Consider the following 24505-nt stretch of genomic DNA (forward strand, 5'->3'; position numbering starts at 1 on the left):
CCCTGGGTTTATTCATCATTTCCCACGGATACATTCAGCAGCAAATTGTGGCCTTTGTTCGAAAACAATGGATTATCTACCGATAATCAGCGATCACTTGAGAAAGTAGCCCCTCGGAGTGACATCTACCGTTCAAAAAATCCCTCTGGTTATTTATCATTTCTCACGGATATATATATTCACGCCGTAACCGGATGTTCGTCTCCGTTGCCAAGCAACAAAGCGTGCTCCTGTGAAATGGCGGCCAGTTCTTTAAGCCACTCTTCCAACACCACAATACAATACACGGCGTTCTTGACAGTTTTCGGGTTTTTCCTTCGAAACGGGTTCTTGACAAACGAATTTTTCCGTGAATTCTGCCCGAACTTTACAGGGCTGGAAAGCTTGCGCACGGTTCCGGGCTTGGGAAAGTTATCCGCGTTTATGTCCGTCGCGCTTCCAGAGTCCGGATACAACGACGTTAAACTCTCCCACGACTCGCTCAGTGAAAGACTAGAACTTGTACTGGCGCTTCCACGCCTCTCAAAACGCGCCTTACGTTCTGGCGAATTTCCAGGGGGATCAACGGATTGTTTTCGGAAGCTAAGACTGCCTTTGCTGCCGAAGCTTTTCGGCGGTGGTCCATCTTGTAAAAACCGAGCGCGACTTAATAACGAGGAGTCTGTTCTTTGTCTCGAGATCTTGCGAATCGCTACTGGGCTTCGTGATTCAGGATGTTTAGCCACCTTCACAGGCTGTTGAATGTCGATGACCACACTTTGAATACTCGCACGGCTCTTTTCCTCGCGAAGAATAAGATTTTTCCTGGCGCGATGAAGAAGACGGTCGAGCCCCTCTGTTTGTTCTGCTATGTTTTCCACTTTAATTTTGACGGAACTAAGGATCTGCAGCGATGGAAATAAAAAGCCCAGGCAAATTATCATGCTTCACGCCTTGTTAAGATGTACATGCCTCTTAGTAACGAGTTATTAGGGACCTTTAGATCCGAGGACGACTAGTAGTACGAATTTTCCGTTCTGAGCACGCGCACTTGAAAAATGTCGGCCGACAAACATTATGCGCATGCTCAGTACAGAAAACTCGTACTCGTAGTTGTCCACCTCCTCCAATCTAAAGGTCCCTATTATATCTCTGAGATAGTACGCGCGCTGTGATTGGCTTAATTAGCGGGCCGTATTCTATCTTGCAAGCAACTATTCCAAACAGCCAAGAAGATTCGTTTTTCGGATTTTGACACGGCAATCTTTGTGGCAGGAGGGGGTAGTTTCTAAAGAAACTGTGGTGCTGCGTCGGTGGGGAAGTAGTATACAAAAATTTGGTTTTATCAACGGAGTTGATAATGTAAATTGGCCACCGTACAGAGATTCTAAAAGCTGACGTTTCCAGGGTTAGCCCTTCGTCGCTCTGACGAAGGGCTAACGCTCGGCTTTTAGAATCTCTGTACGGTGGGCAATTTACATTATCAACTCCGTTGATAAAACCAAATCTTTGTGGCAGTTGAACCTTCCGTTTGACTTCAACTACTTTCATTTCCAAGGTGGCTGATTACCACAAAGATGTAATAAACATCTTACTAACCCAGTTTCCTCGGTCCGTACTGTAAAATTACGGATCCGCGCGAAAATCAACGGAAAAAAACTAACTCGGTCCTTAATTTTACAGTATGGGCCTTGAACTCGGTTAGTAATAGGTATTTAATTAATCGCCCTAATGCAACGCACTTCAATCAAGAAACAAATAGTCTTTTAAATATAACGGAACAATACGCAAAAATACGAACCGCTCAATTGCGCGTGCTAGAGCGCTTTTCAATTGAGTGTCGAAAGTAATTAGCGAATTACTTTGGTTTATGATTACTTCATTCAGTGGTTGGTTCAAAGTTCGCGCGCCACTTTTTCAACCAATCAGAATTGAAACCAAAATCAATCGTGGCTCGCGCGAGCACATTTTCCCGCGCTTTGTGTCGGCTACGTGTAATTACTTCGAGTTTTGATTGGTTTACTGGATTGTTTCCGTCCTTTTCGATTGGCCAAAGTAATTACTTTGGGTTTGGTTTTACGACACTCATTTGAAAATCGCTCTACCTGGAGCTTTTGTCGCTCAAAACCGAACTAGTCCTAAGTGATTTGACGAAGAGCTAATGACAGACTGCGGGCAGTCTCTCAAAAAAATGTAAACGAACGCGTACGTTGAACTTTCAAAATGGCTGAAGCTGTGGGCCGCAAATACTGCGGACGTACGCGTTCGTTTCTATGATTTTCGAGCAAAAGAGAGACTGCTCTCAGTGTAGGCTAACGATTGAAACGTCAGCTTTATCACCTTCTTTGCTAAAACCAAATTTTCGTATCCCCACAACTGTGCTACTTACCTACGAACGGTTTTAAAGAAGATATGAAAAATGAACAATTTCGCTGTTGTAGTCTCATGGTGTCAAAACTTTCAATTTGGTTATTTCAGTTTGTTGTTTGGCAGAGTAGGATAAGTAACGGTGCAGCGCGAATAGAACATTATTTTTCCTTCATTAACTGAAATATACTGTTTTCAAGCAATGTCAAGTTCTTGTGAACGTCATCACGGCTTAAGCTGTCTGGATGTACAGAAACTTACCTGAAACAGTGATCGGACACCGGGCTTCAAAACCATGTTGTAATTCAAGAGAAACGAGCGGAGAAGCGGCTGAGGGTACAACGCAAGCCTCGAGACCACCCCGGTTAAAATTAGGTTCACGTAAAATGAATTCTGTGGCATCTGTTCCAACTTCTGAAATAACGTTGTTAAAAACAACCCCAGGTCTGGCTGGCTCGGCTTCTGTTCGTGTTCAGTGACCGACTTGGATCGTTTTAACGGAATGTGCGTGTCATCTAGAGATGCTGACTGATCCTGATTTGGAATGATGCCATTGGCAACCGGTGCGGACGTGTTCGAGGCAGACCGATGCCGCGCGACCAACAGGGGTTCCTGAGGGGATGGCACTTGACCATCGTAAGGTGCACACCAGCAAACGCATCTAACTTGGCAATCACGAATCGAATTCCGCGCATCTGCTAAGTATTCCATGTAATCAATGCATACCTCGGAGTAAAGATACTCGAGTTGCGTCGATCTGTAGAACACAAGCTCGCTTGTCTTTACGTCTATCGTCATTGGCGACTTCCTCGGACTCGTGTCCTGGTTTTCTGTTGACCACGAAGGCGACGATGGACTGCTGCCGCAGCAAGCAGGGATGAGAGACAAAAATTTGGAAGCACTCTTGCTGTAAAAGTCTACTTCCTTGATAGTTCGCTTTTGGCTACTGAGGATATGGGTACATGGAATGAGGTACCTGCGAAATAGATACAAAAACACATATAAAAACACTGCAACCTCATTCAATGCTAATTTTACGGATCGATGTTGTGTTTTGTGGAAACTTTATTAGATGGTAAGAAGAAAGGCTGACCACAATACCGCTAACTCCGTGGCCTACTCTCCGCAAGGACTGTCAGGGATCTTTAACGTCTAGCCGCATTTATTTTTAGAGAGATATAGCATCACGTTAACGTGACCCGCGAACGGCAAAAATGACCTCGCGGCCATGATTTTCTCGCCATTTTTGGCGTTTGCCGGTTGCCGCTTGCCCTTTCTACGTGAAAGAAGGCATTTTTGCGTTCGCCGTATACGTGGATTTTTTTTTTCTCGCTTTTCTTCTACGTAACAAGTTGCTTGTGGAAAACAAGAACCCCCAAACCAGTTTTCGGTCAGTCAAACAGGGAAAATTTAGGTTTCGTGGTTAAAGATCGTTCATAACTATTCATAACTAACTCTACCGATATTTCCTTCATGAACTCACGTTGACTTTGGCTCACAAAACAACTTCATCGAATCTTGCAAAATTTGACAGGTAAGGATTTTCATTTTGTGTCGAGATTAACTGAGTCCATTCCGAGTTGCCGTGCGTCACGCCAAGCTAAAGTCACTAGCTTCACTCCATTTTACGTGAAACGTCGGAAACAGCAAGCCGACGTAAGCCGTTTCACAGAACAACGGTTGCAAGACGGGGCCGACGGTTAACACTAGAAACTCGAGCCCTTTGCAGTCGTCAAAGCAAAAACAGCACTTTTACTCACTTTAACACCAAACTATACATAATGTCTTCACAATTCAGGTCCAGGAGAGTGTAAAACAAACCCAAGGATACAACAGCGAGCTGTGGAAGAAAGCAGTTCAAGAAAAATCCATTTTATTTCTTATTGGTAATAAATTCTGTAGTAACGAACGATATATGAAATGAATCATATATTGAGCTGCGATATGAAATCAACTGAGGCTATGATCCTCGCAGTTATGAACGCAATTTTAGCAATTGCGTAGAGAAGCCTGAAAAATTCAGAACTTCAATGGGGTTTGAACTCGTGACCTTGCAATGCCGGTGCGACGCTCTAACATCATGAGCTATGAAGCAACTGATGTTGGGAGCTGGTCATGATACATTTCATACATCATTTCGTTCGTTGATTCATTCATCACGTGGACATTTGAACCCACAAATGACCAGCTCCCAGCATCAATGGCTTCATAGCTCAGTTGGTTAGAGCGTCGCACCGGTATCGCGAGGTCACGGGTTCAAACCCGGTTGAAGTCCTGAATTTTTTCAGGCTTCTCTACGCTTCTCTACGCAATTGCTAAAATTGCGTTCATAACTGCGAGGATCATAGCTTCACTTAAATTCTGTAGTGTTGTAGGCAGTTATGTGGTCATGGGTTCTAATGTATACTAGAAAGCTCAAGCAACTACAAGTCTACAAATAAATTGGTTTTACGAATTAAAACAATAGAGGGCCGGTTTTTTCCTTTTCCGACCCTTCAACTTGTCTCTTAAAGTGCCTATCATCTCAACAAACTGTCCACTTATTTATTCTCTCCGAAATCGTCCCAAACATATTATTGCGTCTTAAGAATTTTCTTTATTGAAAATTCACTTTTTTTTTTCACTTTGAAAGACGGGAAAATTGGTCATAGTTAACGGGGCAGGGGAATGGATCCGATATCGAATTGACGTCACAAATAGGCCACGTTCGATGTATTACAATTCAGCTTGAAAGAGAAGTGTAGAAGACAAAGACAAAGGAAAGTTGACGATACGTCGATATTTTTCACATCGTGTTTCTACTGTTTTTGTCCTCTCTGCCTCAATATCAAGCTGAATATTGATATTTCGAAAATGGCCCAATACTTTGCATCGCTGTTACAATGCAAAGCAGTCTACGACGTCAACCCAGTCCTCCTCCTTGCACGGTCGTAGATCAAATTACAACCACTTTTTTTTTCCACCTTTAGGAGCCTCTAAAACAGTGACTTTGAAGGAATGAGTTAATAGCAAACCAAAAAATTTTTGTTAGACAAGTGCAGAGAATTGTTGAGAAAGAATTTTTTGAGGCGATAAACACTTTAAGCTGTTATGTTAACACTTACACACTGATTGGACAAGAAAAGAGTGTTTTACCTGAGATTCCTGTGCAATCCTAGACACCAACAATTCTAGAATTGGTACCCCATCGGATCTCTCAACCATAATAAACTTCAAGAAAACTTTCATCAGATTAGCATCAGTGATGCTGCGCAAAAACAGGTCTAGGTAGGCAGTAGCTGCTATCAAGGCTTCATCTGTAGTCTGATCAAGATCAAGGGTACATTAAAAGTAATACAAATCAGACATTAACTTGTAGACAGCTAGCAGTCACCTCTTCAATCAAGGTTCGTCATGCAATTGAAAGAGGCTTGAGTCAAAAATGGATGCAAAACATGCATTTATTATATACTGTAGATATAATAAATGCTGTAGCAATCACATTTGCTGTGACAGTTAGTAGACCTTTAAAAACAACGGTTTCTACTCAGTCAATCACAGAACTGAATGTGACCCATTACGGCATAAGCCGATTCCACTACAATGACAAAAAGATACATTGGTTGGAATTTAAACTACAGAGTCTGCATGCTTGTGAAAGACTCAGAAAAGAAACTTTCACCAAAAAAAGAATTTTGAAAAAAAAACATGAAATACATGTGTACTCACCTGGCTAAGTGACGCTGCCATAACTGAGACCAGAAATCCATGGTAAATAAGATCCAACAGTTTGCTCTGAACTTGGGTATGAGCAATCTAAACAAGAGCCCAAAAAATGCTTAGTCAAGATCTCTTTCTACATAAACATAGATACATTCAGTTTGCTGGACATTTCTTTCAATTTCCTAACCCAACAGGTTTTACGACTGCAATTAAAGCTTTTTCGATGGACACTCTTGTAAACGGACAGCATAACCCAGTTGCCCTAGGACACCCCCAATTGACTAGACCTGTCTTAAGTCAACCTTATGAGAATCCCAAGAGGAAATGTTTTGGCGAACGAAGCATGGTTTTTCGGACGCAAAGCAGATAAGCGAGCAAAGTCGCGAGGAGTCGACTTGCCTGGCTTGCAAGGTTTTCAATTACGTTTCGCGCCAAAAAGGGGATGACGTCGTTCGCAAGTTCTGCACTTGAAGGGCGCATTCCGACAAAAACAATCAAACATGTTTGTTTCTCCAAAATCGAGAGAGGAAATTTGTTTAGTTTGAGCTAATGGCATCAGAAACAAAGGCGAAATAAAACAAAAGCTTATTTCAATCTCGAGTCGCCACTTGGAAAGGAGATCTCAAGTGACAGAAATGAAACTCTAGTTCGGAAGATCAACAAGTAAGGGAAAGCTTCAAATGGTCAAGAAAGTCAATTGATTTCACTCATGAAAGATCAGGTAGGGTTCAGGTGTAGGAGACATGCTAGACCAGGAAAAGAAGTAGAGATACATCTTAATGAAAATTACATTTAGTGATGCCATGACTCTCATCGATGAAGACACATTATGAAATATTTTGTTTCAGTCAACGAAATATGTGTCAATACTTGTTGAGAATTACCTCGGGACTTCCAGACACCAGATGATACTAAAGATTTAAAATGTCCTCCAACTGTTGCTTTGAACAATCGTCTCCTACATATGACGCTCTAATGCCACGACAATTGAGGCTAGAGACTAGATCTTTCATGAGTGAAATCATTGGAAAAATTGCAAAGACAATAGCATTGCAATCCTTTCCAAGTAAACAATCAAAATCGTACGGGGCTAGCTCAAAGGTCAGACTTTTCCAAGATCCGGTTGGTGCAGACACAAACAAATTTCTGCAAGACAGATATATGCTTGAATTGTTTTCTTCTGATAGCCACGCAATTCAGAATATCCTGTAGCTTCAGCCATCAATTATGTTGAAAGTCATGCCTCACTGCAAATGGCAAATTTTGATTGACAACTCTATCCCCTGGGGTCCACAAGGACTACTCTGATTGGTCTAGCTGAGCGACCCATTTTTGGGTCGCTAAAAGTGGCACCAATAAAGTATGAAAAGTCCTTTGTCCCGTGCGTTGTTTACATGACACAAAGGACTTTTCAAGAGTCTACCAGTTGACGAGTAAAATCGTCTGGCATTAGACAGAGTCTCACTCCCAGGTGTCAATGACTTAATGGAGGGGACATAGTTTGTGACTGGTTTTAAATACTTACAGATGCTGAGAAAAAAAGTTCACTTGAACTTCCATGCAAACTTTGTATTTTTAAAGTCCTGTATACAACAGATCTAATTACCAATCCTAATTCCGCTTCTCAAGGTTGTCAGCTTATTACAGCTTTGTATATGGCTCCATACTGGCTGAGATTTGATGCACACCAAGAACAAACTCACAAAGTTTGTAAGTCTGTGACAATCTTTATTTTCCGTGTGAAATACAGGATATGTTTCTTACCTGTATGACATTATTGCAGAACTCAAGAGATCTTAAAAATGACACCAGTTCAGGAAATGTTGCCCACAATCCTCTTTCCAGAGAATACCAGTCCTCTGAAGGGATGTCAAGTGAAGTCGGCAAATCAGAGAACAGACCACTGAGCCCAGTCGCTAAGACCTACAACAATTAACATTTCCATGCAGCATGGACATGAGTCCTCTTTTTAAAGTAAAAAACAAAGATCATTACCAGTCATTTGTTTAATTAAATTTCAAATATAAATGACAACTAAGAAACTTTCTAAAAACAAAGCAATGTTATTTCAGACTTGGTAACAACAAAGACCTTCACAAAGATGAAAGATGAGTAACTATGTAACCATAGCAATGCTGTTGGATTCAGTCCCTTTTGTCAGAAACAAGTCTTGCTTTAAACAAATAGAAGCACTTGAATATCTTATGATTGAAATAAGATATTCTAAAAGATGTCACGAATGTTTTTTCGAAAGTAGGAAAGGTCTGTGAATTTTAATCATGAGCTATTTACAATGTTTCTTCTCCTGTGCTTCAAAACTACCGTACTATAAATTAATAATTCAATCAATGTAAAAACAAAATGGTTCTCAGGTGCCAACAATGCACAAAGAATTATCTACCTATATGGGATGTTTTGCAACTTTCATCAAAATTCATTCCCAAATTATACAAACCATCTGAAAAACATTCATTTCATCTTCAACATATAACAATAATAATAATAATTATCATCATCATCATCATCATCATCATCATCATCATCTTGATGTTCTCTTATCTTTGAGCAGTAATATAAATTCAGTTGTACCAAATTTAAAAGAATAACACATTGCAAAAAAAGGTCAAATTACATTCAACTGAGAGATTTATGAATTATTTAGTTTAGAATAACAGCAGCATCCTGTTTCAAACCAAATCAAGCTACTGCTAACTCTTAGCAGCACAACAAGGCTTGCCGTGCTAAGGATTATGTAGAACTCAACACAATCTGCCAAACTTAATTGTTTCAAATGCCATTCTACAGAAGTGCCTTAGTTGGACTTAAGTCTTGTATTTTGTTTGACACAGCAATGGTGTGATGTTTGAAACTGGCCTAAGTTTTGAAATCATCTTAGTAATAAATAAAAACAAAGCACTTAAATCTCCTCAGAGCTTGGCAAACACATTTTCTTTAATTGCACTTTTAGGCTTTTCGCATATGCAATTAAGTCACAAAATACAGAAAACACAATACACACCATTAAGACCAAAATGATCCTTTAAAATACTTTTTGGGGGCATCATCATGAAGGAAGAAAGACCTTAGAACTAATGTGATTCTAGATGGGGGAAACAAATTACTGTTTCTTGTATACCAGTTATAGCCTAGAAGACATTATAATTGTTGTGGCAGATATAGACCACTGTAAATCGAGTTCCCACAGTGCAAATAACATAATACTCCAGAGTCAAAATTTGTAATTTCTGACGAGAGTGTAAAATAAAATGTGAATGCTCAAGTTAAAGTGATTTTATCGACAGTTTTCTATACTTACACATTTTTCCCGGGCAACTCAAAATTTGTGCGGGCAAGTGTATCATAAGACGTACAAAAAATGAATATAGATCCCTGGGCAAGGGGTTTATAAAATTTATTGGCAAAATGAAGAAGCTGTACACCAGTTTGCAGGCATGTTAGTGTTTTTGTCTGCAGTGCTTGAATATTCCAAGTGATGGTAGTTTACACCATGCAAGAATCTTTCTGGCACCATGATTTCTCAGCTAAAACATAGGAAAATCCTATGCAGTGAAACTGAGAACATTTTTGGCAAGTATAAACAGAATCAGAAACCATACAACGCTACGCTGATCTTCCTGCGAGGATCTTACTAGTTCATGGACTTTCCTCCCTTCCCAAAAAGATCAACTTATAAACAAGAAAACAAAAAATTATGAAGTATTTAAAATTCTCTTTTAACTATGTAAAATTCTGTCAATTTATTGCTCTCACAAAGTTCATAAAGACTTCAGTTTGAGCAGGTGCAAAAATAAGGATGGCACATTTAAAGAAATTGAATTCAAAAAATGTTCAAAATAATCCTCAAGACTACGAGTAAAATCTGCCACAAATCGAAACCAACAAGAGTAAACAAAATTACGCCAATGATAAAACAATGAAAAACTCGTCATCTTTTGTTTTGTTTTTTCGCATGTTTGTGACAAATCATTTGATCAAATTGTACACTTTGCAACATTGTAAGTACCGCAAAAATCAACAAAGGAGTAATATAATAGAAAGAGATCAAGAATACTCACGGGGCAAAAGTCCGTTTCTTCAGCAATATACGTTCCTAATCTGGCATCAACGGATGATAAAGCCATGCATAACAGCATCGCGTCTCGAGCCCAATTTCCAACATTTCCTTCACGATGGACGAATGGAATCAGCAGAGAAAACACAGACATTTTGGCAATTCGACCGTGGTGGTGATTATCCAAAAAGAATAAGTCTAGAAGCGCAATATCTCGATTAACGCTCACGCAAAGACCCTTTAAAACAGCCACAAAATGTTCCTCCATATCGGGCGATATTTTGTTTATACACGAGTCCAAAAGATAAAGCAAGGGTTTCCAGACTTGTTCATATATCAGCAAATGTGCTCTGGCCTTTTCTATAAGGCTTCTAAATAATACCAGTTGTTCACGCTTCATGTCTTTCACGCAATTCTTATTTGTTGTGCTCCAAGTGTAGACATTTTGAAACACATCTTCGTCGAGAACATATTGTAAACATGGTCCCGGGTCTCCATCTTTTTCATCGACCAAAACAGATACAATTTCATTTAAATGATACACTAAAATGTTACACCGTTCTTGATGTCCGACAGTCTTCTCGTCCAAAGCCATAATCGCCTTTGCATTATTCCAGTGAACATCTACAAGTCGCAGGTTGTCCGAGTTACCTAACTCCGCAAAACCGTCACCAAGTTGCCTTTTTTCCGCTTCAGCATGCGGGGGTTGCAGAGGGGACAAAGATGCAAGTTTCTTTAGTAAGCTCATGGTGCAATGACGAGTTTAAAGCCTCCATAGGCTGCTAGAAAGACTTGCTTTGACACGGAAATCTACGGCTCATGTAAGCACAATTCACAGCCGCCATTTTGAATATAACCTGACGTCATGCACATCGAAAAGATGATTGACAGCTGGACAATGACAAGAATGCCGTCTATTTCTAGCCTGCGTACAATTTTTTTTGCGGAGAACAGGCTATCTATTTCAAGAGTGGAAATCCCAGTAATCCTGGGACCCAGAAACGTGTTTGGGAAACCTTGTGGGTCTTAATGATACCCAGGGAAATTTGTTCTTTACAAACCTTACGCACATAAACGTAACATCTCGTAAGCGACTACCTCTCCTCCGCGACCACTTATCCAAAATACCAAAAGTTTCCAATGAAAACCACTTGTAAAGATCTGTAAGCGACCACCCCTCGCATTAAAGCGACTGTGACCACTTTTAGAGCTAATAATGTTCCCTGGGTAGCTGATCATGACACGAGAGAGAGATTTCTCAATGTGAAGTACTGGATTTCTGGAAATTCTCTTTTTGCATCAGGAATAACGCATTTAAAATTTTAAAAGAAAAATGCACATACACTGTATTCTATCAAACTTACAACAGACGACCTTAAATGTTTTATAATTACTGAAAACTAGAAGTGATTTCCTAATTAACGTACTGTTCTCTCAAGAACAGTCAACAGTTTGACGAAACTACGGTATGAAAATCGAAGAACAGTATTCGATGCAATCAACAATCATTCCCTATTCAGCCCAAGTCATATCCAAGATTTTTTTTTTTTAATTTCAACCAAGGTATCGATGTCTTGTTGTCTCCGTAAAAAATGTATTCACATGGGAATAAATGTTTTGCTATTAGATAGGTTTAGATGGGCATTGGTGCATGGGTCAAGTCTATGCAGTTATCACATGCTAATGAGGCAAATTTTTGGCTCAAGATGGTCTGAGCTCTCGTAAGCGACAAACTTGGCTTGACATTTTGGGTGGCCGCTTGCGAGAAGATTGACTGTAGTTAATAAACTCTTCGATGCTACTTGTGACAAAAAAGTTGAATCAAACGATAAAGGAAGTCTCCAGAATAGAGCATATCAAAAAGTAACACTAAAACATATGATTCACGTTGTTTTCCTGTTATTAACAATGGCTGGTGGGTTATTACAGGTGAATTACCAGACGGATCATCGTTTTTCAATCACCAAGGACAAATAGCAAAAGTGAAGACTCGCAGGGAACCCTCAATATTAAATTTCCGGTGAATCATCACAGATACTTGTTTTCCGGGTACGGGTGGCATTCTTTGGCATCACGTCTCATGCATTAACCCCTCCGGCATTCACTACTTGCACAAATCCCATAATACACCTCTTTTGCCCCCCAAAAATCTGCATAGGCATTGTTTTCGACTTCTCTTGGGACATTTTCATGTCCCAGGAGGGAAATTGCAAACAATGGTTATGCAAAAGTCTTCGGAGGTAATAGAGGTGTATTATGGAATTGTGCAAGTAGTGAATTTCTTCAAATCCCCAGCCAGTCTGCAAAAGATACAGGCTGCTTCCGAGGGAAGAGCCATCGACTTAATAAGTTGGACACGTTCATCGTTTTTTCCTGCTACTTTTTTCTCAGTGTTTTCGATTTCGGTTTTGGTCCTTTATTTTTTTTGATACAAAGTCAATGTGAAGTATTGGCAAAGTTTAAATGTGGAAGAGAGGAGGGGATGATAAGGAAGGCTAAACTACCTTTTGCCCTCTATCTCCTGGCTCCAGATGACATGGTGATACATGATAAACAGTGATCCCTAATACTCGTTTTACTTGGCTAGGTTTTCAAGCTCTGTCGCTTTAAAAATGGTCTTCGCGCTTCTTGATGCGTTACTTCCTCGTTTTGCAAAAATACACCTCTAATAATGCGAAAGAAAAACGAAAGATACCTTTACGCTACAAACTTTTATTCTGAAAGATTTCTCTTAAGGGCAACAAGTTTGTTTTTCAATACCTCTATATCTGCAACTAGGGTAGAATATTTACTTTCACCAAAATTGTCCAATGGCGGACTTTCTCTTGTTGGTGCGACTCCAAAGTTATTTTCGGTTTGCGATAGTTGCGATCCTTGCATTAGATATTCATCGTCTTCGTCATCGTCTATAACTATTACCTCCTTGGAACTTTCTCCGACAGAGAGAAGCCTTTGCTCGTCAGTGTCTTCAAGATTCTCTCTCGAGCAATCGTTGTTTAAAATTTCTCGTAATTTTAGCATCAAGGCCTTAATGTCTTCCAAGTCTCCACTGACTGTTTTAAAGACGTTTTGGAGCATAGCCAGTTTCTTGTTAATTGTTAGCTTTTCTTGTTGTGAATTTGAGTCGTCTGGTTTATTGTTTTCCTCAAGTTCTGGTGGCAACACAAACGAACTCTGCTCTTCTCTGTTGCTGCAGTTTGCATTTTCCGTCTTTCCCGTAAGCTGGCGCTGACAGATATTAGCTTCCAGCGCGAAGTCTAAATTACACCGTGACTTGCCCCCATGGCTTGTTTCAACGCTCCCTCCGTCACCTGACGTGCTATCGCGTTTCTCTTCAAGAGACATTATCGAGTCGAAAAAAAAAATTGACTGAATGTTACAACAAATAAAAGACCAAACCCAGTTGCACAATGTTTATAATTCGAAAAACGACGCAACAAAGGCTAAATTTACGCAAGCAGAAAAGGATGGCGCGCGCAGATGGCCTTGTTTTTCTCGGGAGCTTGTTGCCGAAATATTCTTTCCCCAATATATTCCTTTTTTCCCGCGTAGAAATACTAGTGTTTGATGTGGAAGGAACATGTGCTTCCCAAAGAGGTAAATGAGGTTGATACTTGTTTGAGAAACCGTCCTTAATGATACCCGGCAAATGATTCCTTCTTTGTGAACTACAAGAAACGTTTTCTCAACTGAAGATTTGTCTTTTTTTTTCTACCAAGAATTCCTTTTGAGCTTTCTAATAAGTGCATTATATTTAAAAAAACATTGGATAAGATAAGACGATACCCGATAAGAAAACAAAAGATAAGAAAACTAACCACGCTTGTTGTTTAAGATTAATTAAGCTCAATTCCGAAGCAAAAAAAGTTACGCTATCATTTTGAAATCGACTGAATACACGCGCGTCTAAAAGGACCAATCAATGCTCCGTTTTCATATGACGCCGCAAAGGTTATTTTTGGTGTCCCAAACCAGCCCTACAGAAAATTGAACTCTATTCTTGTGCAAACACCGCGGGTTAGGTCATGTAATTTTCCCCCATTCCCTCTTCTAGTCGAGTATCCTACAACTCTGTGGTACATGTAGGGCAACCGAACTACATGAAGTAGTCAGAAGGTCGTAGGTTCAATTCCCGCAAAGGAGCACTGGGATTCTTTTCGAGGATTTCCGAGTCACCAGCGATAAATAAATCTCTTCAATAATATTCATGTTGTTAATAATATTGCAGGCTGGTCACTGCCATTTCACTGAAGTAGACCTTCTTTGTGTGTACATTTTGTTTTCCGATTACAGATCATGTGAGATTTGTTCCTTGGTCTTTTTCATTAAAAAGAGAGTCTGTGAGGATGAGGATGTTCAACTTTCAAATAAAATACCGTAAACACTGGTAGATAAGCCTCAATTTTAGATAAGCATCACCCCAAGTTTAAAAAAGAAACTATTTTTATGAAAATTTATACCAGAAGTATTCATTCTGTCAACGTAGCTTTAGCTTAACGTAAAATCTGTGTCATCTTAGATTAATCATTCACCGTCCAGTTTAAATAAAACTCAAACAAGTCATTTAACCCTCAAAATTGTGTATAAAGAATATGTCAATTTGTTTGGAAACAAAACTGCTTTTCCTGGTGAACTTTTACAGACTTTCCACAAGATGTTCTCATAAATAAACTGCACCCCAATTTTGGACAAAATTATACCGCAAAAAGATGCAGCTTACAGTCTATCAGACTGGTGTTTATGGTACCCGCTTGAGGATTATATTCTCTAAACTGGGAAAACAAAAATTAGTGTACAAGGAATTTTCGTCTGTTGCCTAAACTGTGCCATAATAACAGAGCAACAATGCTTAAAGTCTCTCCATCTCTCCCCTGAAACCTTTCCAGGAAAGTACAAAAGGTGTTCCACAAGTCTCAGAAACCTGTCAGGTGATTTTCTGGACCTGCACTGACACATTACAGCGATGCTGCCTTGTGACGGGGCTGTTGTGCTTGTTATTCTTGGGTCAAACAATTTTCATCTTTTCTTCTTTTTCTTTTTCGATGGTTCATCATCTGTGTCTGAATCTTCTGAAATGCTACTACTACTGCTACTACCGGTACTTTCACTTGAAGAAAGACTGCTTTCATCAGAGGCCTCGCTACTACTGTCTGTGGCTGAAGTGTCGTCAGAGTCGTCACTTTCATCGTCACTGCCACTGCTTTCATCACTAAAAGACAAGTACACATAGTAATTGAGGAGTCAGTGTTACTTGCAAGATTTCTTTCTTTGCATACTGGCAAAACTAAGGGTGCGTTCGATTGACCCTATTCCGGAATAAGAATATGTGGAGTGATGATTTAAAACGGTATTTTTGGCTTTCTGAAGCAACAAGGATAATCAAGAAATGTTTAAAATCGAATTTTACCAGGTGTTTGACATATGATATTTCATGTGAATCTCCCTAAAAACGAAGGATTTCTAACTTGTATTCCATATATTCCTATTCCGGAAAATGGTCAATCGAACGCACCCTAAAATTGTCACTAAATTGTGGCCCTAAAAATAATGTGTTTGAGCTCTTTGTTTAACATGTAACCACACTACCCTTTCTGTAAGCTTACCCACCACTGTCCCTCTGAAAACCCTGTGGGTATAGTGACATGGTGGCACTGATGTGAAGGGGTTAGTGTATTAGATTCTTGACCTCCAAGAGTTCAAGGTCACCTCTGCCACTGTGTTACTTCCTTAGATAAGAAACCTCTGGGACTGTCACACTCCAAACAGGTATATAAACATACTAATTGAAATAACCCTACAATACGTACAGAAATCCCTCAAGGTGGCAGAAGAAGCAATTTCAGTGGCTGCCTTGAGAACTTCCACAACAGAGTGTAAGAACACCTTACCTTTCATTGACGGCTTTGTACAGGCTAAACCACAGCTTTCATATCAACCATCAGTTAACATTTTGCAGTTTTAAGTGTAGAGTGCCCTGACAATTCCTTTGTGGAATGAAATTCACGGAAAAAGCAAAAGCCATACCTTTCTTCTGCATTCTTTTTTTTGCTTACAGGAGCCTCACTGGAGAAAAAAATAAAATTTAGAATTAGAATAACTTAGATATGTCTTTACAACAAGACAAGACAAGTTTAAATTTGCAGACTTTTCAACTTGTCAACGAAACATAAACCAATGCCTTTTGGCAAAACTCTTCTTGTTGGTATTAATTTACTTGCATTCAAACATGGCAGACCTTGGATCAAGGGTGGAATTCAGGAATTTCCCATGTAAAAGATATGCCACTTATTCCCAAGCTCTGTCAACATTACCCTACCCCATGGAGAATATGATCTACACTCTATACGAATGCTGTGACCATGTGTTGAATGTTTTCAAGCAGTTTTTTGATAGCAAGAAAAAAAACAATATTGATCGCTATGGTGTAAAAGCAGAAACACCTGCCTTGAAACAAGTGATAACTGTTATCAGTATCACCCAACTAGTGGACTAAGTGCAAATCCTGCATTTTGATTGGCTATGCTACTAGAGGACTATTAGTAATAGTCCTCGCGTAGCGAAAAGCGTGACGCTTTCTTTCGTTTTATTCCCAAATAATTATTTCTTCAACTTGCATTTGCTAACTTTATTATTGCCTTTTCTGTCCGACTAGTTGGGTGATACTAAAACAACAATTTTTTTTATTAGACCGTTCGCCCTCAAGGGCCACGGGTCAATAGCCCATTCGGCCTCATGGGCTAGTGGCGGATATTTACCGCGCCGCAAAGCGTCTCCGTAAATATCCACCACTAGCCACTAAACCTCCACTTTAGTCTCCTACGCGGCCGTTCTTTGTTTGGTCACCCAACGCTCCTCCCCACAATGCCCCCCCCTCCTCCTCCTCCTATGTGGGGAGGAGCGTTGCGTGACCACACAAAGAAAGGCTGCGTAGGAGACTACCTCCACTTCAGTGAATAGTTGCTAATTATAGCAACGCTTGGCATACTCAAGAGAGAAGGGCGACGATGGAAAGGTCTGTGAAACGTTCCTATCACCATCTCAAAGTTGCTTATCCAAAAACAACAGACTTTGATCTTCCCTTCAACTCAAGGGAACTTGTTGTTGTATTGTAAGTCCTTTTATCCCAAACTCCACAACCATATGCCAGTATACCAAAGATTTCAAAACCCATGCAGAGATCTTTCAAGTAACCAAAACCCTAACCCTATACGTGTAAAATATAGATAATAGAAAGATAATTATTTTTTAATACCGTAAACACCTGCAGATAAGCCACACCCTGAATTTCGCAGCTCAAATTTTGGAAAAAGTGTTTTTTAAAGAAATTAAAAGAAATCCAGAGTTGAGTCTTTTGAAGTCTTCTTCGTCCACTGTTCATCAAAAGTGCACTCACTATAGACCGAATGCATAAATGGCAGAAAAAGAAATATTCTTTTGTTTTATGTGCTAATTAGCCTCACTAGCCTCATTTGCATGGACAAAATATAACAGAAATGTTGCGTGATAGCGAGGCTGGTGAGTCTAATTAGCACATAAACAAAATAATACATTTTTGGCCACCATTTATGCATTCGGTCAATTAACATTACAACCAACTTTGACAAATGATTGATCTTTTTCTGGTATTTGTTGACAGGAATTTGTTCATTCAACACAGTTTTTCCATAGATTTTTGCATTACAACAAGACTGTGACCAGAGCGTTACATAAATTTCTTATGTATCACCTTCCAGGCATCAAGATGACAACTTAAACCATCACATAACCCCTATTCATTAGCATCCCACCTCTGTGATCATACTGGGCTGAGTTTCTGTCAATCTCAACCTTTCTTGAAGATATTTCTACGTATTGTGGTCAATCCGCCCAAGAGTCAATCTGCCTCACAGTATTCTAGACTGACAACCCTTATATGATAGCTAACCAACTTTAACCCTAATTTTTCATCACTAAAATCAGTGCTTAGACCTAATCATTGAAATCAGTGCTTAGATATAATCATTTAAAATGAGTTCTTAGACACTATGGGGAGGGGGGGGGGATGGGGAGGGGTCAACTCTGGGGAGGAATGACTTGTTACTATTTCTACAGCTACTCTGTCTTTCCTCCCTCATCAAAATTGATTCCCAGCTAATTACATCTGCTTGCCCTTCAACTGAGTCATTGTACTGTTGGTTACTTGGCATGGCACATGTAAATGAACCATCTACAATTATCAAATATACTTTTATCTACCTTTTGTTTCTCTCTGTGCCATTCTTCATAGATTTTATTTTATTTTTCATGATAGCAGTCCGGGAATCTCGTTGTAAATATTTACGTTTGTTGTTGCATTCATAAGTCCAGTGACCGGTCTGCAAGCACTTCTGACATTTTTGATTTCCTGCCTGTTCTTGCCTTACAATTAATTAAAAGAGAAAACAGCTGTTACAAAAACTATGCACTGGTCAATTGAAGCCATCACCACGCCCCTGGACCTGGGGCAGACAGGGGGGTGACAGGGGTATATAAGCACTTTTGATAAGAGATATGTCCCCTGGAGGTGGTGGATTAGATGTGTTTTGCATCTTCAGTATGTTCCCATCCCGGGGAATGAGGGAGATTTGACTGTGGTTGAAAAAGACTGGTCCGAAAGTTTGTTGAGAAGTTGATTAGTTGCACGTTGTCATATTCACGCCATCCAATTTATTGCAAAAATGCTTCGCAAGATTTGGTTGACAGAAAAAGGCTGTGACAGCCATTTGTATGGAGAGCCTGTTAAGCAAAAATGTTCTGTTACAATGTGAAATTCATATTCTTTCAAAAATCAATAATCCGCAACAAGTGCTCAGGGGTTTCATAAGCAGCAGGTCACCAGCCGTATCCCACCGTCTGTTTGTCAGAAACTTGCCTCTCACCGCTGGCTACTCTGCCTTCATTTTCACTCAAACCCTTGTAAAAGACAAGAGTGACTGCCGCTTACATTGATTAGCCCAGGCATACACTTCAAAAGTCATTGAAACCACTGAGTGCTACTAAGATTTATTAAGACAGGTTTTGCTACGTTAAAAGCCTGAAAACAAGATTGTTCTTTTGCCATTTTGACTAAATGCATGTGAAAAGTAAGTTTTGCTAAAATTTAAATTTTAAAGGAAACCTCCACTAAAACAGGAATATATCTTTAAAATAGTTAACATAATGCTCACAATCAAAATTGTTCAAAGGTTTGCCAATAGGAGCGTTTGCATCCGAAATAAATAAATTTTAAAAACGGTTGTTTTGGTTTTCAAATTTCCTGGGCGCCGCCATCTTGAATAATTGTGAAGTGTCATGGTTGCCCTATTGTTTTAAAACAAAAGCTCTTTGTGTAACTACAAAAGAGCAACCATAACACGTCACAATAATATTATTCAAGATGGCGGCGCCCAGGACATTTGAAAACCAAGACAAGCATTTTTGAAATTCTGTTATTTCGGATACAAACGATTCCATTGGAAAACCTTTGAACAATTTTGATTGTAAACATTATGTTAAATATTTTGAAGTTGTATTCTTGTTTTAGTGGAGGTTTCCTTTAAAGGAAAAGAAAACTGTTGCCTTGTTAACCCATTGACTCCTGGGGGGTTCCCTATTGACAAGTAAAATCATCTGCCGTTAGACAGAGTAAAATACTCTGGTGTGTGCCAGAGTAAAGTCTAGCCGGTTGCACTCGGTTTAGGCGTCAAATGGTTTTAAAGTAATATTTTGTTCCCACTCAAATAGGTGTGAATGCTTGTTTTGTAATTCTTGTCAATTGGTTCCTAGAGTAAGGGATTTTGAACTCGCGATTTTCCCCTGGGGCTGGGGATTAGATAAAAGGGAGTTTAAGGACGGTGCCTACTATTGTTATTACGCATACGTTCTGCGCATCTCGAGCTACTCGGATTTCCTTTGGGTGGTGCTTATTACTTAAGTAATACAGGGATATTTTTACACTGCTCAAAACTATGCAGAGAAAGCAGAACTTAGCAAGTGCTCCTGGTGTCCAAAAAGAAAATTGTGGCTAACCACCCATTTTTCAGAGATAATTAAGCTACAATTTGTAAAAGAATGCCATACAATGCGGCTCAAAAAGGTTGCATACTAAAGGACAGTGTCTACTAATTCAAGGGTATTGTTGCACGGTTTACTGACTATGCAGGAAAAGCAGATCTTAACAAGTGCTATTGGAAGAAAAGAAAAGTGGGGGTAACCACGCATTTTTCGAAGATAATTAATCAACAATATTTGTAAAAACCTTTAAAATAAAAAGCAATGTATGGCATCCTATTCCAGACTGAAGCTTAATTATGGTTAAAATGCATGGTTACCTCCAATTTTCTTTTTGGATAACAAGAGCATTTGCTAAGTTCTGCTTTCTCCGCATAATTTTGAACCGGCCAAAAAATATCCCTGTATTAATAAGCACCACCGATAGGAAATCCGAGTATCTCGAGATGCGCAAAACGTATGCGCAATAACGCACCGTCCTTAGGGCCGATTTACACGGTACGACTTTGTCGCATGCGACAACGGCTTACGACAGGCCCACGACATGATTTACGATTGTTGTGTACGTCAGAAAAAATGTCGTAGCATTTTAAAACATGTTTTAAAACGCTGCGACAATCGTAAGTCATGTCGTAGGCCTGTCGTGAGCTTGTCCCATGCGACAAAATCGTATCGTGTAAATCGGCCCTTAAACTCCCTATTATTTGATGAGGGCCTTTGTCAAACCACTCTATTTGCCCCGGGTCCGGGGTTTCAATTGACTCGTGCATTATGAAAGACAGGTAAATTCAACTATGGAATACAGGGCCATCATTAAAGCAGTATCACTGCAGTGGTTCCGCACCTCGCCAGTGAAAGTCAGTGTTTAAGGAAGAATAAGGTTTATCGTTGAGTGAAGTAGATCTAGAGTAAGGTATATATTTCTTTGAGTGGCTCCGCGACGCGTCAGACGTGTCTAGCGTGTCGCCAAGTGAGTCAAGTAATACTTGTTTTAAAGTGGCCCTGTATTCTACAGTTTAGCCGAAATGGAGTCTTATTTTTACCTACCGTTTCTTGTTAAGAAGGTAAGATCTCGCTACGGACGCCATTTTGGTGAGAATTCGTACCCAGCGTTCTCTCTGTCAAGATTCAGTGGGTCCAGACAGAAACTGGGGAGGAGGGGAGCCTATGCGTGGGAGTGGGTTCGCGTATCTACGCATCTCATGGATATACACACCAACCATAACTCTAACAAAATGACCATTCTAAATCAGTTTCTAGAACTAAATATTATAAACGAAAGTTAAGACCTAATCACTGAAATGGGCACTTAGACTTAATCTGTAAAACGAGAGTTTAACCTGGGGGACTCGTGATGGGTATATCCATGAGATCTTTCCCCATGTATCTCTTTCCCTCGGCTTTTTTAGGGGTTTGATATCCCTTCAATTCTTTAGTGTAATCTCATGGTTAACAGGCCTGTAACACTCCCTTTTGTGGTGGCAGTGTGGCCCAGTGGTTAGGGCGCTTGCCTTGAGATCCGCAGATCCCGGGTTCAAGACCAGCCCTGACCACTCGTTGAATTTGTTCCTGGTAGTCCCTGGTTCAACTTCCCGGCTGCACTTGTAAATAGCCAACTGGTTTGCCCCTGGCCAGTTGGGATTCTTAACAGTTGTTATTGTGTTCTGTTGTTTCGTTGATTGTGTTTCATTGGCCCTGAAAAGCCCATATGGGGAGCGGTCAATTAATTAAGTATGAAATGAAAATGAAATCGCCAGACTATTTTACTCGTCGATCTGGGGGGGGGGCAGTTTATTAGGAGTAAATGGCTCAGGAATACAAGAGAGAGTGAAAAGAAACAGGCCACACTTCCATTTGCAGTCTGTCATTCCCAAGTGCCCGTACTATAGTTTTTTAAGTCTGGGCAATTAGTATAGGTAATCACATGATTTCAAGTGCAATTGTTAGCCAATCATAATCCAGAATTTCAATGTGTAATTTGCACTGGTATTAAACTTTTTGCACTGTTACACTTGAACTGCACTGCTCTCAGCCAATCAGAATCGAGTAATTTTTTCATTTATATCATTAGTCACAGCATGAAACCAAGCCAATGACAATTAGAACGGTTTTCAAATGAGTGTCGTAAAACCAAAACCAAAGTAATTACTTTGGCCAATCAAAAAGCATGGAGAAAATCCAGTAAACCAATCAAAACCCGAAGTAATTACATGAAGCCGACACAAAGCGCGGGAAAATGTGCACGCGCAAGCCACAATTGGTTTTGGTTTCACTTCTGATTGGTTGAAAAAGTGGCGCAAGAACTTTGAACCAATCAGTGAGTGAAGTAATGCAAAACCAAAGCAATTCTCTAACTACTTTCGACACTCAATTAAAAACCGCTCTTCAAGGGAATGGAAATAATATTATTTTGTTCCATTGTGGGAGAGTCAAATAACATCGCAGACTTGTATGCAACGTTATCCCCAGGATAGACCTTTTTCTTCTCATGATTTCTCCCTGGAGGGAAGGAAACAAGGAAGTCCCTTTGGTTGACACTTATGATAAAATGCACAAGATGTAATTTTCTCATCATGAGTAGCCCTGTTCACTTGTTGAAGCATTAAACCAGAACTGAAGATTGATTAACACTTTCTCAGGACTTTAAACACAGGAAAGTACCAGCAAAATATTGTTGGACAATCAAGAGCTTGGGGCCCTTTCATGTATTAATAATTAATATAGTTACACAACATAAGAAATAGCACACATCAAAATTAGTAACAGAAGAGTTCTTCAAGGATGATTTAAAATTAAAAGAACTAATTGCAAGTACTATTACATTACTTTAAGGAGCCCATGACAGGAAAGGCTTTAGGAAATAATTCCTTCCAAGTCACTCAGATCTTACATGCAGCCTTTTATTTACATAGAAATCCTTACTAATTCCCTTGTTGTTTAATTGCTCTGGTTTCCTTTTGTTTTAATAAAATTATGTAAAAATGTCTTAGAGCTCTGTGTTACATCTTTGATTGAACAATAAAATAAGAGAAACCTTGCCTTCCAATGATGAGTTCATTATAACTCTGAGGAAGTTCTTTTTGTAAGGCAAAAAATACAGAAAAGAGCAAAGATTTCCAGGTCGACTGAAGGTCACCTGCAAATTTTAACTACTGTCAATATTATGATTACTTTCCTAAGAAAAATTCTTCAGCTCTGTACCCTTCGTTGCAACTCTTCCTCCTATTCATTTCTCCAACTCTAATAACTACAACAGAAACAACCTGTGTTGTCATGAAATCTCTGGTGCAAAAATGAAAAGGGCCAGTGTTAACAAGAGAAAAACATTACGGTGCAGTTTTCGCTAAGGACTTACTACCTACATCTATACAAAAGTGTATTATTTGGATTTTGGGCTGTACAAAGTTATACATTTGCCAAATGCAAAGCATTTAAATGGCAAAGACTTCTCGTATTTTCTGTTGCTAGACTTTATAATTTTCTTTTAGCTCTGCTCTAGAGGAAAACGTCTTGTCATCATAAATGGTTTGAACCAACAAGTCATGTGATCATAATTAAGTGAAGTACAATTATTGTCCCGGTGAGCGTAGTCCTGAGAAGGACTGTTTTGGATGACACTGACTGACGTTTCCAAAACCTGAGTGAAGTCATCTTCAGAATCTGACTACCTTACAGGTTGTCCAAACATCAGTCAATGTCATGTTAAACAGTCCTTCCCAGGACTGTCACCAGGACAATTTTACTTTACATAAGTTCTTCTTGTCATCTCATAACAGGAAACGTTTAACACAGTTTCCACATCTAATAATTATGCATGCAAAATTTCAGCATGTTGATTGGCTGAGAGCACATCACATCCCAAACAGAGTACAGAAAGGTGAAATTGGTACAGATAGTTAAAATTAGTGCAATAAAGGTGAAATTTTTGCATGTATATCATTAACAAGTAATTGTATGGTTTGTTTTGCGCAATTTGGAATAAATAAGCACTTGTAAATTTTTCCCAAGACTACAAATTGCACTCATCTATAATTTTGTTTGTCTTTGAAAATTTACTCTTGTCTATTTATTCCAAACTGCAAGTTCAAAGTCATGTGATTACCTATACTAACCAAATGTTAAAATAATGCAAACAGAAATAAAAATCTGAATCTCTCTATCAAGAGAAATAACATATCAAATCAAATTCATGTATGCACTGATACTAATAATCACAATGGAATGAGAGAGAAAACTGTAACTAAATTAAACTGTAACTAAATTATTTACATCAACAAACTCCTTCTCCAGTCCAGAGTTTATGATTCTTCTAGTCAACACCAAGAAAAAAGAGTGAGACTTTTTGTTAGTCCATAAGCAACAAGTAAAATCCTTGAG

The 24505-nt window shown here is 39.4% G+C and overlaps 4 protein-coding genes across 4 annotated transcripts in view; all 4 read right to left on the bottom strand.

Moving 5' to 3' along the window:
- On the bottom strand, positions 1-10989 carry LOC137999723 (FHIP family protein v1g243165-like). The gene is made up of 7 exons (XM_068845595.1): positions 10125-10989; positions 7813-7971; positions 6055-6141; positions 5482-5649; positions 4107-4186; positions 2608-3322; positions 1-884 (listed from the first exon to the last, which is right to left on the bottom strand). Exons 1-7 carry the CDS (start codon positions 10866-10868, stop codon positions 180-182), a joined length of 2658 nt encoding a protein of 885 aa, XP_068701696.1. The 5' UTR covers positions 10869-10989; the 3' UTR covers positions 1-179.
- A 1834-nt stretch (positions 10990-12823) lies between these two features.
- Positions 12824-13482, bottom strand: LOC137998928 (uncharacterized). Its single transcript, XM_068844766.1, has one exon. The coding sequence runs from the start codon at positions 13463-13465 to the stop codon at positions 12833-12835; it is 633 nt and encodes a 210-aa protein (XP_068700867.1). The 5' UTR covers positions 13466-13482; the 3' UTR covers positions 12824-12832.
- A 37-nt stretch (positions 13483-13519) lies between these two features.
- Positions 13520-21245, bottom strand: LOC137998927 (zinc finger CCHC domain-containing protein 10-like). Its single transcript, XM_068844765.1, has 4 exons — positions 21176-21245; positions 18356-18517; positions 16145-16183; positions 13520-15329 (listed from the first exon to the last, which is right to left on the bottom strand). Exons 1-4 carry the CDS (start codon positions 21214-21216, stop codon positions 15137-15139), a joined length of 435 nt encoding a protein of 144 aa, XP_068700866.1. The 5' UTR covers positions 21217-21245; the 3' UTR covers positions 13520-15136.
- A 1443-nt stretch (positions 21246-22688) lies between these two features.
- The window catches only part of LOC137999725 (RING finger protein 150-like), an 11388-nt gene continuing 9571 nt past the window's right edge, over positions 22689-24505 (bottom strand). Inside the window, exon 6 of the mRNA XM_068845596.1 lies at positions 22689-24505. This exon is cut by the window's right edge and continues 465 nt beyond it. The gene's annotated coding sequence lies outside the window, so the exon portion shown is untranslated.

The sequence above is a fragment of the Montipora foliosa genome, chromosome 4, assembly GCF_036669935.1.
Source record: "Montipora foliosa isolate CH-2021 chromosome 4, ASM3666993v2, whole genome shotgun sequence".
Lineage (NCBI taxonomy): Eukaryota > Metazoa > Cnidaria > Anthozoa > Scleractinia > Acroporidae > Montipora > Montipora foliosa.